General features: G+C 37.9%; 1 protein-coding gene across 1 annotated transcript in view; it reads right to left on the bottom strand.

Moving 5' to 3' along the window:
• The window catches only part of pld1a (phospholipase D1a), a 49,203-nt gene extending 31,955 nt beyond the window's left edge, over positions 1 to 17,248 (bottom strand). The window contains exons 1-13 of the mRNA XM_072457552.1: positions 17,037 to 17,248; positions 15,466 to 15,635; positions 14,067 to 14,209; positions 12,358 to 12,469; positions 12,147 to 12,212; positions 10,109 to 10,167; positions 9,827 to 9,919; positions 6,953 to 7,105; positions 5,698 to 5,847; positions 4,426 to 4,509; positions 2,042 to 2,123; positions 1,833 to 1,943; positions 1,040 to 1,225 (exon numbers count right to left, since the gene is read on the bottom strand). Of these exons, the coding sequence (XP_072313653.1) occupies positions 1,040 to 1,225; positions 1,833 to 1,943; positions 2,042 to 2,123; positions 4,426 to 4,509; positions 5,698 to 5,847; positions 6,953 to 7,105; positions 9,827 to 9,919; positions 10,109 to 10,167; positions 12,147 to 12,212; positions 12,358 to 12,469; positions 14,067 to 14,209; positions 15,466 to 15,635; positions 17,037 to 17,214 (1,587 nt within the window). The 5' untranslated portion in view covers positions 17,215 to 17,248. The remainder of the gene's footprint in view (positions 1 to 1,039; positions 1,226 to 1,832; positions 1,944 to 2,041; positions 2,124 to 4,425; positions 4,510 to 5,697; positions 5,848 to 6,952; positions 7,106 to 9,826; positions 9,920 to 10,108; positions 10,168 to 12,146; positions 12,213 to 12,357; positions 12,470 to 14,066; positions 14,210 to 15,465; positions 15,636 to 17,036) is intronic.
• Positions 17,249 to 18,113: the final 865 nt, after the last annotated feature.

The raw sequence follows: 18,113 nt of genomic DNA, 5'->3' as shown, positions 1-18,113 counted from the left end.
GGCCACAACCTCATGGAGGGCCACAACCTCTTGGAGGGCCACAACCTCTTGGAGGGCCACAACCTCATGGAGGGCCACAACCTCTTGGGAGGGCCACAACCTCTTGGAGGGCCACAACCTCTTGGAGGGCCACAACCTCTTGGAGGGCCACAACCTCATGGAGGGCCACAACCTCATGGAGGGCCACATGCTCCGCTGACCAGAGCGAGCGTGAGAGAGAGATAACATGTGAGTGAAACAAACTCTCTTGTTTGTGTCTGCTCCGCTCGAGACCCCGAGTCCCTCTTTCTCCTCAGGCCACCCCTCATTTCATAATAATAATTTGGCTTTGAATTTAAATAGCACCATAAATGTTTATTTCATAACAGTATGTTCCATTGTTATGCCAATATATTTCATGCCAGTGTTTGTCATTTGGAGGGCCACAACCAAAATCCTGTTTGGGGCCACCAAAGGCCTGGTCAATCAATGAGTGTGTGTGATTAACATGTTCAGGCCCACCTCATTTTGGCTGTGTTCCTCCAATTATACATATCCAAATGAAAAAGCTTATTGCATGGCTAACTTACAGTCTATAGGCCTGCATGATATATGAACATGTGCCTGATCAGGGATGGTGGGTTTTAAAAGTGAAGGTGGGCAATATATCAAATTAGCAATGAGCAATTTTGAAGACGCCTCACTCAGACTGCACTCTGAGCTGCTGCAATTACTGTCTTGGACCAGTATTCTAGCAGAGTACAGCTCAGACGGGCCATGAAAGCTGCACTCAAGAGATCACGTCTTCACTTAACAAAATATCTAGGAGAAAAAGCCTGAGGAGAGCAGCGGGGAAATACATCTCAACAGAAAGAATCAGAATTACCGCGGCATCTTCATCGCCGGGCTCAGTGTGCGGTCTGAGATCCGCTCAGTACTTTTCATATCGCAGCCACGAGCAGCAGTTCCACCATGTGCAGTCTGAGCCGGGGCTAATGAATAGCCACAGGACAAATAAACTGTAGTGAGTGTTTTGTTCAGTGAGGGTCCAGGGTCTGACCTGCTCCAGCGCCACAGATCGGGTCACGCTTCCCACATCAGTGAGTCGATGCTCCCGGTCGTCCCAGCGACCATAGGCCAAATCGATCCCGCCCACAAACGCCACCGACTGATCGATCACCACAATCTTCTCGTGATGGGCCCACAGGTACACGGAGGAGGAGACGTGGTCCGGGTGCCGCATCACCTGCATCACAACCATACAGTACAGAGGATGAAGGCTACACGAATATATCAGAATGGTTTAATAATTCATATATTATACAAATCCATATATCAGTGAGGTTTAAGTTATGAGGTTTTTTGCATTTCCACAATATATAAAGATGCATCGAATTAAAGTTTACACAAGCCAATGGTAATTCATACTTTCTTTTCATATACAACTATTTTGATTGTTGTAAAGTACTAATAAGGTATTATTACTTCATTCAACACTGTAAATCCCAAAGATTTAATTTTTAAAAGAATTATACCTTCTTGGATTATTGATTATTGAATAATTTGTATTTTTTCATTTTACATTATTTTTTACATTTTAATTTCAAAATAACACTTTCAAAAAAGATAAATCCTTCTTGTTTAGTTGTCCTTTATTTAATTGATATGGACCATCATTTAACATAACCCACTACAACAGTTAAAACTATGGTAGTAGTAGGTGTAGTGAGCAGTAATTATAAAGCGATTGTAAATAAATGGGCAAATGTGCATTCACTTTTCTGATCCTTTTCTAAAACTAAATATGGATAAGTTGAATTTTCTTGAGCGAAACATTCTAACCCCGCCTTCACCTTGATGTTGGGATGAAGGTGAAGGAGCGTCCTCTTGCTGTACCCGGAGTTGATCCCCAGAGCCAGCTCCACTTCTTTGTACAACATCACAAAGATACGCACGCCCTGTTGCTATGGACACACGCAAAAAGCATTCACATAAGTGGGAAGCCATGCAAAGGAGGACAAATGATGATGAAAGAAATGTGTGGTATTCAAGTGCGTCTTACTGCTTTGCGTCTCAGGATGCAGTCAAGCCTCCACCTGTTGCCCTCCACTACTGGTCTTTTTAGGAAGATTTCCGGACTTAACCTGCCAGACAAAACAAAACAACAATGCAATCATGTTTTTATCATAAATAGTGAATTACATATAGAATCCCATAGCAAATAGCATCATAATGTCAATGTTAACGTCTAAAGCGCATAGACAAGTGTAATAAAATGCATTAAAGCGGCACATAACAATCAATAAATTATAACTACAAATAAAGTTAATTCAAAATAATGACTGTAAAAACATCACAGAGAAAAGGTACATTTATTGTTATTTCAATTGCAGATCTTACATGCAGAGGAGCCACAGAGAACGCTGCAGTACAAGACATGACAAATGACAGATGATGAAGTCTCATTTCTACCATGCCATTGGCTCATGTTGCAGAAGCCGTCGTCTGATTGGTCAAGAGCGTAAGCCTCTGTGGCACTTGAACTTACCCAGACTCCAGAGGTCACACATTTGGCTCAGAGTCTGTAAATTATATTGGCTCTCCTTAAATTACCGCATAAAGATTTTTATAGTGATTTATGTTGGCTATTATCAAAGCTCCAATGAAGACACAAATTTCTTGCAATAATGCGTCAAGCTTAATTTAATACAATAAAGTCATTCAAATACTGAATCAGTGTCAGTTGATCTGCATGTATACAGTTCAGCCTGGTCATTGTAACAGAATTAAAACAGTGACAAGCTAAACACAAATAAACTGACAACTACTTATTATATTTGATGCATTTGTTCCAGAAGAAATTATAGACAATCACAAAGAAACAGGATTATCCCCAAAAACTATTCTAAATGTACAATATCAATAAAATAAAAAATGATCTGCGATGAATAAACAGACTGACTACACACGCTGATAGTTGTAGAAGTGATTTATTAAATCTTCTTCTGCTCAAAACTACATTATAGCACAGAAAGATATCAAGAAACTCAGAATAACTATTGACCCCCAAAAAATATTTCTGCTTCCCTCATTTATTGAACGATAGAGTAATTACAATAAAACAAAGACATAACATAGAATTGTGCACAGCTAGTTTCCCTTTATTCCTGGGTCAATATAGGGTCTTTCTAGAAATTGCCATGGAAATCTGATAATATAACTATAATATAACAAACTGGCCAACACCATCCAAAAAAACTGAATATAAAACAAACTTCTGTAGCATTATTAGCAACTTCCATATTTTACCATACACTCTACACTATGAATTGCATCTTGTTGGCAAACTGTAACTCATGACATGTTCTATATATAAGATATAAGAGTTTTTTTATGAGAGCTTTTCTATTAAGAGTGTTTTTTTAAAGCTTTCTATAAATTTGGATTTTCCAGATAAATTTGGATTTGGCTAGGTGTTTTTTTATTTTTATTTTTGATTTAGTCAATTTTATTGTATTTCTGTTTTTGTAATTTCTTTGTGATTTGAATGCATTTTTCCTCCTGTGTGAAGCACTTTGAATTGCCTTGTGTATGAAATGTGCTCTACAAATAAACTTGCCTTGCCTAAGTTATCTGTTCTTTTACTCTGTACCTATACTTGTGTTGCAACACCAAAATTTCCCCATTGTGTGGACAAATAAAGGCTTATGTTATCTTATTCTTTCATTGCTTTTCACTTTGTAAACCGCGCACACAAGACAAATCTTTTCCTGGATCATCTGACAAGCAAAAACAAACTGAGCCTGATGAGAGAAACTTGACCCTTCAAAGGTAAATGAAAACTAAAGCGTTGAGTGCCTTCGCTGTCAGGCCCAGGCCATTGAAAAGGACGGCGTGACAGACAGTGAGGAGTATATCATGTTCTTCCTTTGTGCCTCTGCATCGAGCTGGTGTGAATGAGGTGACAATAGGAGCAGTGATGAGCCCGGTTTGGGTCGGTGAAGAGGGCGGACATATTGTTAAGGTGCAAGGGTTTTTGTCCAGGTGCTAATAAAGTGTCAGCCGTTCATCAGACCCGCTGCAACAACAATCATGTCTGCTACGTTTTATGTCTTCTGTTGCACATGTGTTGCATATCTAATGGAGACAACAGTTTGAAAGCGTATGGACATTTCTCTGACTATTGGACAGGGCAGGGTTCAATTTCTTGGTCAATTTTCATAATTTTAAATCACATTTTAAAACATTTTTAACTAAAGTCATTTTGGAAATCGTAGTTGTTTCATTACTCTAGAATAAAGTATTACTAAACAGCTATGAAAGATATACAATATTCGTTATAATCCGAGTTGTGTGTTATGTTACGTGTGGAAACATGGCAACAGTATTCTCGGCGTGTGTCGTATTTTATTTTGAAAGGGCAAACATGACCGTACGCACACTTACCACCAATCTGTGATGAAAACCTCCTCCTTCGCCTCCTCCAAAGCATCTGCCACGTCCTCCATGTACGTTTTGCCATTGACGTACCTGCAGAGAAGTGAAAATAACTAAAATACCAGTCAACCTGGAGAAAAAAGTAACTAGCGCAATTGCTGGAAATGGTCTGGTTCTTTCCGCTGAGTCATTCATCTCAAACCACAAAGCGCTAAGCTGTGGCACGAGCAAACAAACTACAGAGCGCAAGAGACAAATCTATTACTTTCGTGGCCTTGAATGCACTTTCTTCTTTTACAGAGTCCACAATGTAAATATTCTCTTCGATGTTATTGCTTTGCCTGGAACGTTCCACAGTCCATCTATAGTGTAAGTATTCCATTACTGTAATAACCTTGTAAACGTGCATTCTTTTTGTCCACAGATCTGACCTGTCAATCTCCATTTAGATTAGTTTAATGCCCGTCTGTGGAACATTCCAGGCCAAGCCACAGCATCACCGCGGCATGAGAAAAGTGACATCGTCCACATTTAACAACTAAAATGAACTATAATTATGGCACAATGCTACACTACTTCATACGCTGTTAACTCAAAACTAGACTGGATTTTTGTCAAATATTTCTGTTCACTTAAACCTAGTATACGCATGGATATCTCTTAAATATTTCTATTCCCTTAAACCTAGTATACACGTGGATATCTCTTAAATATTTCTATTCCCTTAAACCTAGTATACACGTGGATATCTCTTAAATATTTCCATTCCCTTAAACCTAGTATACGCATGGATTTCTCTTAAATATTTCATAAACGTGACCTCTGTGCGTCCTGAAATAGGAGCGGAACATAAGGGAAACCACTGTAATGTCGATTTATCATAATCACTTACTTGGTGTGAACAATAGTGGATATTTTTGTATATATTTGGTTCTTCAGCAATAAAACATTCAGACAGCAGAATTAACAAGAACTTTGCCTTACCAGAGGAAGGGCATTTTACCATTATTTTAGCATAATTAAATTTTTTCCCAGCTCTTTGTTCCTTTTTGTTGACTGAATCAAAGCGCTGGTCTAACAGGCTGTAACATTATACAGTGCACAAAGACCGTTTCAAACAATAAACTGGGATGTGGCCGGCGAGGGGGAGAAGTGGCAAAACAAGAGCCAGAAAACAACACTCACGACACTTCACTACGCGACAGTATCCACCGATAATCCATCACCTATAAATGAGGACCGCCTGATTTGTACGAGCGTGCGTTGTATTGGGCTGGTTACCATTTGGCCGGGATATTCTCTTGTTCTTGTGCAAAGGCGCTGAATCGATGATCTCGGAGAAACGCTTTCCCGTGGTTCCTGACAAAGTTTTCGATGCTCTGTCCCCACCAGCGAGCGTGTCTGAAGCTGCTGCACTTAAACACCAGCGTCCTGCCCAAAGAAAGAAAATAATTGGACATTCGAGACACACTACAAGGAACACAAAATGGTGCAATGCGGAGTAATATTCCTCTGAGTCCTCTATATGGTCCTTTTACTTTACTCTATGTACTTTAATTCAACAATCGTTCAAAAAACCTGTACTCGTTAGGTGAATTGGACACTTTGAATTGTACATACAGTGCGTTATTAGCTGTTAATTAAAGAAAACCCTCTAAGAATAAAGAGGAAGAAGATAGATGAATGGATTGTTTCCGCAAGAAGAAAAAAGCTGTACTATGTGAATTGTGCTTCTTAAATTCTTAAACAGGATTCAAACCAGAATGCGTAGTTCTATTGTATATTTTGATCTTCTGTGAGCTGCAATTGGCTTGGAAAGATCTGTCCAAGCTATAGTAAACGAGTACCTTATTTTCCGGACTATAAGTCGCACCGGAGTATAAGACGCACCAGCCAAAAAATGCATAATAGAGAAGAAAAAAACATATATAAGTCGCACTGGAGTATAAGTCAATAAGTATAAGACGCGTTTTTGGGGGAAATTTGATCAAATCCAAGACCAAGAACAGACATTCAACAGATTAGAGAACATGGTGAATAGGTGTACGTATGCTAACGCTAACACCTTCAGCTACATGACGCACAGACAGAACTGTGGTAAGTGTCTGGTATGTTAACGTAACATATGAACAGTTATTCAGATAACTATAGCATAAAGAACATGCTAACAAGTTTACCAAAGCATCAGTTTGACCCCAAATCACTAAATCCATTGAATTCTTCTTCCTCTGTGTCACTTCTAAACAACTCCACAAACTCCAGAGGAAGAGGAAGTGCAGATTCTTCTTCTGCGTCGCTTAGAGCCTAGAACGCCCTCTTGTGGTTGCCAGTGTGAAAACAAATAATATCATATATAAGACGCTCTGGAGTATAAGTCGCACCTTGGCCAAAACTATGAAAAAGCGTGCGACTTATTGTCCGGATAATACGGTAAATGAGTGAACTTTAAAGAGTTTGTATAAACATGGGATTTCCTCTGCTTAGACTAGGCTCTTCATCCGTGTTGTGTGGACGAATGCGAGGACGACGCGCTCACCTTGAGAGACTGTCGATTCTGACGCCGTATTTAGTCTCCGTCTCTTTGGAGTCCATCTTGATGCTGAACTCTTTATCCAAAAGGAGCACGAACGATACGGCCCCGGAGTCTGGCTTCATGTATAACAGAAAAGAGTCCTTCACCACCAGCCACCTGCAAGCGCACAGATAACAGTGTTTTTACTTACGATACAGGGCGAAAAGTAAAACAATATTCAAAAATACTAATCTCTGCTCCTGTCTTGCTTAAAATTATGGTCCTGAATACTAGTATACTGCAAGAATAAATGGCACTAAATACTGAAATGTCAAAAATACTGTAAATGGAAATATTGATCATTTCACGTGTGTTGTATTTGTTTTGGAGACGTGCAGTAGAATATAAAGTATACTGTTTATTTATCAAGTTCAGGTTCAGGTTGCAGTTTGTAAAATTTGTACTGATTCCACATAAACACGTCTCTCGTTCCTGAAATAAATAAATCACAACGTTCCGTGTTCCAATACTACAAATAGGGATGTCAAGATTATTAGGTTAATCGATAATCGTAATTATTTTGTATCGTATAATCGTAAGAACCAAAAAATAATAATCGTGACAGTTTTAGAAACAAATTCAAGCCTTTTTTAGTTCAATCTAACGCCCAAAAAATAGACCTAAACGTAAATTACTTTTTTATCTGGCTGTTTTTGTCAAATTTAACTCTTTTTTTGGTCTTTCAGAGAGTCAAATATCATAAAGCCGGTTACAAACTTGAGGAACAGTGACATGTTTGACCACGAGAATGAAAGAAAATTAAAGATTTCACTGTTGTTTGGTCCCAGTCTCAATAATGGTGAATAATCATTAAATCATGTTTTTTCTCACAATAATCATAACACTAAAATGTGATATTATGACATCCCTAGCTACAAATAATTTAACAAGCTAGATTAAAAATGAAAAGAACACAAAAAGTAAAAACCTGTTAAAAGGGGAACAATGCAAAAGGAAACAGAGAGTATTTTCATTTTGTTGATACTAAAATGATTTAAAATAATGACTTCAAATGCACTTTTATGGTTAGTTTTACGTTCCATTCAGGTTTTGTGACATTTAAACCTCAACCAAGACATTTACAGGCAGATGTTAGCACATTCCTGACGCACTGTTCAAATCGTAGCAAAAACATATCTAGATCCGATGTAAAAAAGAGTGTTTACTTACCATTAGTATTAGTATTATTTAGTCTTATGCTAGCTATTTTCACTTTACTTTATTTTATTTTTATTTTAATCTTTTTATTTTATTATTATTATTATTTTCCTCCATTCCCTATTAAGATATGAGAGGAGTTTTTTTTTGTTTATAAGAGTTCTTCTATAAGTTATCTGTCCTTCCCTCTGTATCTACTGCGTTGTAACACCGAAATTTCCCCATGTGTGGACAATAAAGGATTATCTTATCTTATCTTAGAAGTTGATTTTTATCCATATTTCTCACCCCTATTCCATGTATGCGGTTACAAATAAGTGTAATCGATGTGTTGATCTGATCTTTCCATTGAGTTACAAAACATATAATTACAAATCCACAAAAAGTGAGCAGCTGGTACTCTACATACTACTGTCAAAACTGTAATCCCCATCACACTGTCACTATCCCTGCCTCTTTGGTCCGTTTCACACATAAACATTACATTTCATACACATCACACTGTATTAACCGCATTACATCTGATGGCTCTTAAACGCTGTATTATTTTGAAGGGAAAGCGTGTAGGAGGAGCCCGATCACATGGAGGTAGGTGGATGGCACAAGAGAACAGTGTGGGACTCTGCATGTTGTCTTCAGATTTCAGATAAACAACAATACAATACAAACGCTCACGTAAGAACTTGGCCAGGGGAGAAGTGGGACACGCACGCTCGACGATGCAATTGTTATCTGAAACCGCCATTTCTGTCAGAACAGTTAAAAAAGGCGCCGTCCCTCTGATAGCATGTCGAAACATAACCATAATAATTAATTCCTTGTGGTCCAAAGTGCTGTGCAATCAAGATCAAACTGTGCAATACAAGACTGTGGTATCAATATCGATGGATCTACATATGTTAATGGGCCATTTCTTCATTGTTTTTAACGACAAACACACTCCGGTAGCAGCTCAGTGACTGATCAGGTGTTCTTTTTGTCATTTAGAGTCTGTTTGAAAGTCTTTATATATTTATTGACATCCCTACACATTTATGGTTAGACTAATATGGATATTTTTGAAAATTACCCCCAAAGTACCATGTAAAAATTAAAATATTGCCCCACTTACACGTCCTATACCATTAAAATGTTCTTTTTTACTTTACAGACTTAGTACCCTTTTTCACTCTTTGTTGTGTATTTGCTTCTCTGCAATAAGTTTTGGGAATGACACCCAAAGCAAAAATCAATTTCTAAAACTATACTATACTATACTTGAATTGTCAATAACCTTGGCAGTGCTAAACAGGAAGTCATTGTAGGTGTAGTTGAAGGAAAACAGAAGAAGAAGAAGAAGAAGAAGAAGAAGAAGAAGAAGAAGAAGAAGAAGAAGAAGAAGAAGAAGAAGAAGAAGAAGAAGAAGAAGAAGAAGAAGAAGATGAAGAAGAAGAAGAAGAAGAAGAAGAAGAAGAAGAAGAAGAAGAAGAAGAAGAAGAAGAAGAAGAAGAAGAAGAAGAAGAAGAAGAAGAAGAAGAAGAAGAAGAAGAAGAAGAAGAAGAAGCACAAGTGTGAGGCAGAGTCGTAGCAAGAGCAACAGTGGCAGCATGAATAATCATAAATCATATAAATATTAAACGCTGTGGTATCATGGCAGTGTTACGTAACCGGACTCAGCGTTTCTTTTCCCTGCGCACGTACCGTTTGGACCAGCGGTAACAGGCTTGTGAATGACCACAGCAGTTCATGCCCGGTATGCGATGTCCTCCTGACCGCTTGTAGATCATCCCCTCCCTGGACACACACACACACAGACACACACACACACACACACACAGACACACACACACACACACACACACACACACACACACACACACACGGGAAAAATATTCATCCAAAATATTAAGTTACATAAAACTAGCTGCTTCCTCTGAGCGTTTTCATAAATGTTTTGAAAAGAGCGATTTCCAAAATACTTACAGTCCTTTAGGTCCCAAGTCGTGAATAAAAGACAGCTGGCTCACATCTATAAACTCCATCTGAGAAGAGACAGGAACACACACACACACACAACAGCAAAGCTAAAGAGATTTAACGTGTTGGATTCTAATAGACATTTATCAGCTCATAAAAAAAACATGTGGAACAATTCATTCATGTGCAAGTCAAAATGTGGCTTTGGCAAATCCCAAGTAAGATAGAAAACCACATATTAAATACACGCAAATGAGTGCTAAATGAAGCAACACATCTATTAGACTATAAATGAGTCCATGTGCTTTATTTACTGTTCATTAATATTATCTTATTGCAGCTATTGTGCAGATATTTGGGGAAATAAACACGTATTCCGGTCCAAAAGAAACATTTTACCAGTCATGCAGAAGGTTGGAAGGTTTGTTCAATCAAAGCTATAAAACTAACATATAGAGTCAGCTTTTTAACGGCTCAAATCACGTACAAAGCAATAACCTTTTACCAAGTTAATAAGCAAAAAAATGTTTGAGAGCCAAGAGGAAGTTTCTGTGAAGGCCAAGGACAAGATTGTGCATTTCCTAAAGTGGAGTAAGATTATTTAATACTTTAAGCGAGGAAATAAAACGTTCACAAATAAAAGTTGAGACTGAACATGGGCTGAACCTGGCACGACACTGTGATTTTAACAGGATTAAACCAGGACAGTCTAACAAGCCAAAGAGATTTAAAGCTGTGTATTTAAGTAGATATTTGTCAGCTCATAAAAAACAGAACGTGACTTTTAAATCATGTGCAATTTAATACGTGGCTTTGGCAACTCTCAGTGATGTCATATTAAACTGCTAATAAAACATGTATTGAATTACAAATGAGACTATCGCAATTGACAGAGATTCACTTATTTTTATTAAACATTAAAATATAAAAAAGTCAGATTTTAGTCATATTTTTCTTGCCTAAATTTAGTTGGGGTTTATTAAGTCTATGTTAAGATTTACTGCAATATAAATTAAGTACTTTTCTGTCCAATGTACTCAAGTCACTACTTATTTGCTGAATTAAATAATAAAAACATTGATTAAATACTGCTTTTAACTCCATGTATACCTATTTTTTGTAATGGCTTATTACATTTAGCCACAAAATTCATTCTCGGCTCATTATTGGCCACAAAACTGTGTCTGCTTTAGCTCATGTGGTTCACACACCAAGTTTTTCACGTTTCAACGGTAAACAGAATTTCCTCTGAGTAAACAGCGATTTAACATGTCAACCTCCAAAAAACAAGTACATTCTTTGTCGTGTTTGCAAAGATCAGTGGATTAAAACAAAATACACTTGGGGCTGTGATTATAATGGATGGCGATATTTACAAAAAGGTGAAAAGTGTGAATTATTCAGAACAGTTTGACTTTTCGACTCAATTATCAATCGTATAATCAATTAAAATCATGAAAAGTTGAGTTTATGATTTATATACTGTAAAAAAGTAGCAAAAACTGCACATTTAGTCGATTCATCGGTCAACGGAGTCTCGGTCGACCAGCATTTTTAATTAGTCGCTGATTAGTTTATTATTTCTATTTGGGGGGATTTTAAAGGAAGTTCATTCACAACAGCAGAAAGGAGGCAGCGAGGGGCGAGTTATCTTAAGATGTGGGAGGAAATTGTGAGTTTAAACTGCTTTTTATCTTGTTTTCTACAGCCGATACATCGCTCAGTAAGAGTGCTCTGTATAAATATTTGTTTTCGCGTGATCTCCTGCAGTTGCCTGGTCCGGTCGGTGCACTTTGGCTTCAAAAACACGGACGAATCACAGAGACACTTCATCATCCCGAGAGCGTTTGCCAGCGTTTGGCTAAAGACGCCGATTCGTCAGCTACAAGGCAAAAAAAAAAAAAGAACTCTTTCCGCCGACTACAGCCCCACAGTTAACAATTATTAGTCACGTCTTGCTTCGTGTCGGGTTTTGAAGGTTCAGAACTCGAGCGATTCAGAAGGGAAAGTCGTTAATGGGTGTTGGCTTAGTAGGATTACTCACAGTATGATGGTATTTGCGGTACATTGCCATCTTCAGCAGCTTGTTCAAATAGTCTTCTAACTGTCTCTGTAGAAACAATACACCGTTTTGACCGCTTATTCCCTTTTTATGCATGTACAAATTCAGTCGTGTGGCTTTACAGAACAGCGCGGAGCATAAGATGGCAATGGCGTGTTACAGGGTTAAGGTTAAAGTGGCAGCAGAGTCGTACCCTGCGGCTGGAGACTTGTTCGTCCCGTACGAGCTCGTCTCCGCTTCCTTTGGGCAGGACGGGCATCTCCCTCACCTCGCTCTTCCTCACCGTCCTCCTCCTCACGGTGTGGCTACGAAAACAAAAAAGGCAAATGAGTCCAATTAAAAGATAAACGGGGGATGCTTTTATCGTCGGGGAGCAGACGTGAGTTTAACAATTTCTTATTCGTCTTACCAGAGGCATGTTTCATTGATCTTTTTTGGGGGTTTGGGGCTTTCGTTTGCTTAGTTTTGCAGAGTAAGATGAGAAATCTTTTGATATATGAAAATGCATACATAAAAATTGAAGAAACTGTATTTTTTTAATCCAAATAACTGCCAGGAAGTGGGTCAAGTAAAGTTCAAAAGATCACATTTTACAATTTAGAAGGAAAAAGATTAGCTCAATGATTGCACGATAAACGTGTTTAACGAGGGAGTGCCCAGTTTATTCAATCCGACACGGAAGATTTATGACGAATTTATGATGTATTTAGATGATTACTTTATTGTAGTTTATCATCATGACAGCACTAGACGATCTCAGAGCTGAGAGAGAACACATATTATTGGAAAATTACGCATACTGTTGTTACAAAAATCTAAAAGAAAAAGAGTTGGTTATTAAACTTGGACTGTAATTGTTCAATGATGGCAGTCGAAATGTCTTAATTAGGATATGTTGTGTTTGAGTGGTTTATGTTAGAGTTTTGTTCAACCTCAACCAAGACATTTGAGTGACAGGCACATGTTTAGAATATATTCCAATTATTATCATTATTGTTATTGGGGTAAACCAAAAATAATGAGAGGATCAGTTTTGTCAGACAGTTTTGTCACGATTCTAAAATGTCACGTTGAACTTCGATACTGAGGAAAACACGTTAAAAGACCAGGATTTTAGACCACAAAATGTCCTTTTCAAAATAAAATCACATTCGTTTTCTATAATATTACCAAACTACATGGTCTTATATTATATTAGTGATTATTATATTATATTAGTGATTATTATATACATGGTTTGTACTAGTTTTGAAATAGTTTTAGTATTGATTATTGTCTGTTTGTTTTTGACATCTCTAGACTCTTAATGCAAATGTAATGTTTGACAGTTGCGTTGTGTCATGTTGTGTTGTGTTGTATTGTATTGTATTGTGTTGTGTCGTGTTGTATTGTATTGTATTGTGTTGTGTTGTATTGTATTGTATTGCATTGTGTCGCGTTGTATTGTATTGTGTTGTGTTGCGTTGTAATGTATTGTATTGTGTTGTGTTGTGTTGTATTGTATTGTGTTGTGTCGCGTTGTATTGTATTGTATTGTATTGTGTTGTGTTGTGTTGTGTCGCGTTGTATTGTATTGTGTTGTGTCTCATTGTATTGTATTGTATTGTGTTGTGTTGTATTGCATTGTGTTGTGTCGTGTTGTATTGTGTTGTGTCGCGTTGTATTGTATTGTGTTGTGTTGTTTTGTGTTGCGTCGCGTTGTATTGTATTGTATTGTATTGTGTTGTGTCGCGTTGTATTGTATTGTGTTGTATTGTGTTGTGTTGTGTCGCGTTGTATTGTATTGTATTGTGTTGTGTTGTGTCGTGTTGTATTGTATTGTGTTGTGTCGTGTTGTATCGCGTTGTGTTGTATCGCGTTGTGTTGTATCGCGTTGTGTTGTGTCGTGTTGTGTCGCGTTACCTTCTTGAGGGCAGAGGGATCCTCATGAACGTCTTGTACGTCCGGAGCTCTCGGTGCAGCTCCATGAAATGTTTCTCTTTCCTCTTCACCATCCACGTGAACTCGCCGTGCCTCAACTCGATTTTGAAGACAGCGGGTAAAGACTGAAACATCAAACATCAAACGGGAGCGGTCAGCGTGAGAACACATCTGGACAATGTGAAAGAATGTGAAAGAATACAAAACTGTGTGCGTGTGGTGTGTGTGTGTGTGTGTGTGTGGAAAGGTAGAAAAAAGATAAGTTAGCTTTAATAAGATAACTATAGGAGTTAACGTCCCCATCCACACAAAATCTTTATGATCTTTGTTATGTTTAAGTATTCACCAATAATTTCATATTTAAAATACTCTTAAAAATCCATATTGTAAATGTTTGTACGTTGCTGCCTAAAGTTTCAAAGAAGATGAATTTCATAATAGTTAAAAGGCAATTTAGGATTAGAAGATATAGACAAACATTTACATCTTGATATAATTGCTCATATCCTAAGGCCGCAGTTATTTTATTACTTGGTTTACGGATTTTTAAATGAAATATATTGAACAGGCGGACGAAATATAAATATAATTTCAATTTCAAAAGATTTTTTCTTCCGGGTTTCCCTAAAACGCACCAGGAGGAGGAGAGGGGGGGAGACGCGGCGCGAAGGTGAGCGTAACAGTAGATTAGCGTGTTTTGCATTGGTAGAACTGACGCTTCTAAGTGTGCAGCCTTAGTCAACGCGCTGGAGAAAATGCGGTAAACAGATTTAAAATGTGTATTTGCGATATAAAGGTGCCCGGCAGACAGGGAAACGGGACCGCTCGCGCCGGGACCGCGCCGGGACCGCGCAGGGACGGCGCTGCTCCGTCACGCATTCTTATCTTTTGACTTAATACCGCTTTTTATATTTCATTTAATGCTATTTTGCGTTGTCGGCGGTACTTTATAAAAACATTTTGATAATAATTCATTTTATTTATATTGTATAAATCAATATTCTAAGTGCGGCGGATCCGTAAACCAAGTAATAAAACAATCGCGGCCTAATATAAAACAAATATCTTGATAGATTTTTGTATTAAAAAAAAACCTGCTTTCCCACAGACTCGGCCAAATTGACAACTTGATACACCGATACTCCGCCCATCCCAGAGGCTTTCGAGGATACCGTTTTTGGTGCTTTACTACCAGAACCGGAAAGGCTGCACTGTTAAAGACGTCCATAAAACTTTCAGCAAAACTAAATATTCCTTTAACTGTTTTTAATTGACTGAAATGTAACTTCCCATTTCCCATTCGACACCATACGACGCTCAAGCAAAAATGACGATATCGACTGTAACGCGGCGGAGCATCTGGAGCGGCGGCGTTCTGTACCTTGTTGACGCTCCTGTGGTTGGACATGTTGAAGCGATCCTGGGCGGCGGTGAACCTCTCCACCTCCAGGATGCGAGCGGTGATGGGCACGGCCGGCACGTACACTTTGGCGTTGGCCTCTTTGAAACCCACCAGGGCGTAAATGGCCGAGAAGGGGAGCCGGCTGTCCCCTGTCGATGAGAAATCAATCGTCGGGACATTTTAGTTTCGCGATGGGTTCCTGTAGGAGTCGGCGTTTGGCTGCACAGGTGAAGTGAGTGAGTGGGATGCAGTTTTTGGAAAGTACTGTGCGCCCACGAGGACAGATTTTGTAATAAGTCTTTGGAGTGGAGGTCAAAGGGTGTACTTGATTCACTTGACTAACAATTTTGTAGCCGCCATCTTTGCACAGTTTTCGAGTGATGTGTGGGCCATGAATGAGCCACAGTGAAAGTATAAAGTATTGACTGGATTTAGGTCACAGAGATGGTATTACTCTGTCATTTGTTATGAGAAAATGTACTTCTCTGAGCGCTTTTCTTCTCAGAGACATTATAACTTTTGCTCCTAATGGAATAATGTCTACAAGTGACAAAAACATCATCTTTACAAGTCTTTACCACAAAATCTACAAAAACATATTTATCAGCGGCACAATATCCAAGAGCTTAGGGACAATGTCAACAAATATATTTCACCCAAATGTCGAACAACAATTATGGAATGACCTGAGGATTTGATACAGTCATTAGGTTTCATAATGTACCAGCGTGAAATGTAGGAATAAATGTAAAGAAATATGATGTTTATGAACTATGAAATCAATGAAAAGTGTTAAGTTGAATGTTGAATGTTTTTCTGTGAATTTATTGGACATAATAAAAAGACATAACAGGAAACTGAATTCTTTAAGTTATAATAAGGAAAGAGTGAGAGTAAATAAGTTAAACATGTGAAATTAAAGTTTTAGCCTATGTATACAATATTTGTATTTTATTTTGTGCTCTTAAGATGTTGTTATTTGTGACTTATGTTTGCATCTTTGAAATAAATCCATTCATTCATTCACAATAAATAATTTCAACATTTGTGTTTCTTGCTCCGCTCCTACAGATATGATTTAGTTTTTAATGCTTTTTATGGATTTGTTTTTGCAAATACCGGATTTTATGTTTTGTCCATCCAACTACATTAACTTCCAATCATAAATGATGATCTTAACTGATAAGTAGTTTTCCTAATACTTTTGTACTCTTACTTGAGCAGTTTTGGACCACTACGTTGAAAGTTGAAGTAAGGTACGTACGCCTCAGTAAAAGCGTGTGGTTAGGTACAGATTTCAGACTTTTAGAGGATTATATTTCACTTTCTTAAGTGTAAATGTCTCTTTAAGATCAATACATTCACATAGAAAGCCATTTTAATTAGTTTTTGATGAATAAAACAAATTGAAAATGAAGATTTATCAATACAAGGTGAAACATTAGTAACTTGTTGCCATTGAGAGAGCCGAAAGAGTATAAACTATGTAATAAAATAATGTGATTTACTCAAATAAAAAGGCTCACATACATCAAAGGGAGAAATAATACCTAAAATACTGCCATCGTAGTCCATCTCCTCCCCATCTCCAAAGTCCAGCTCCCCTGCGTCCAAACTCTCCACCAGGTCGGCCATGCTGATCCCGTCTTGTTGGTCTGACCCGAGATTGGACACCTCAGCGGTCACCAGGTTTAGGCTGCTGGTGGTGGGCGGGGCTCTGGGCAGCATGCTTAGCAGCAGAACCCCAGCAGAGCAGGGCGGACCTGGACGACACAACGCACAGATATATTTAATAAAAGTAAGTAAGACGTCACACGAAACACTGCATTCCAAACTTTGTCCTGGTCCTACTGTTTGTCATTGTTTTGATCTGCAACTTCAACTATCTGGACATGCCATTTGTTGCATTTTAAACCGTCAAAACTATCAAAGAAACATGAATGAGGTATTAATTAAAGCTGTTGTTATAAAACTTGTTACATCACGTTTATTTGGCCTTCTTAGTACCACCAGATCCAAACCAGATCTAAATAAAGACCAGGTCTAAATAAGGGCTAAACCGGTTTTAAATAGAACTACACCATTGCTACACTAGTCCAACCCAAAAGAGGACACAAATGTGCATTAAAAAGGGTCTAAATTTATATGATATACATTTGGACTGAGTACCACAGTTTGAGAAATACTGTAGGAATAAAAGTGAACAAATTACACAGAAAAATGCCAAACTGGATATAGAGAATAATCAGGATATAGAGAATAATCAGGATATAGAGAATCAGGATATAGAGAATAATCAGGATATAGAGAATAATCAGGATATAGAGAATCAGGATATAGAGAATAATCAGGATATAGAGAATAATCAGGATATAGAGAATAATCAGGATATAGAGGCTAATCCTTAAAAGGAATAGAAAAAAATGTATACAAAGAGACTAATTGATCTTAAATCTAGTCCCAACACTGAAAAAGGACAAATGTGGACCTTTGCAGAACAGTTTTAAACGGGTCTAATTAAATATCAGTGCTAATGTAAGACATACTTTCATTCTGTGTTGAGAATTACAAATGATTGTCTCCAAACAAAAGACAACACAAGGTCTAAACTTGGACTTTTCTCATGC

Source organism: Eucyclogobius newberryi, unplaced genomic scaffold, assembly GCF_026437365.1.
Source record: "Eucyclogobius newberryi isolate DKJ021-1_F unplaced genomic scaffold, fEucNew1.0.hap1 SCAF_21, whole genome shotgun sequence".
Classification (NCBI taxonomy): Eukaryota; Metazoa; Chordata; class Actinopteri; order Gobiiformes; family Gobiidae; genus Eucyclogobius; species Eucyclogobius newberryi.
Note: the sequence above shows the minus strand (reverse complement) of the source record. Positions and strands in the feature narration are given on the sequence as shown.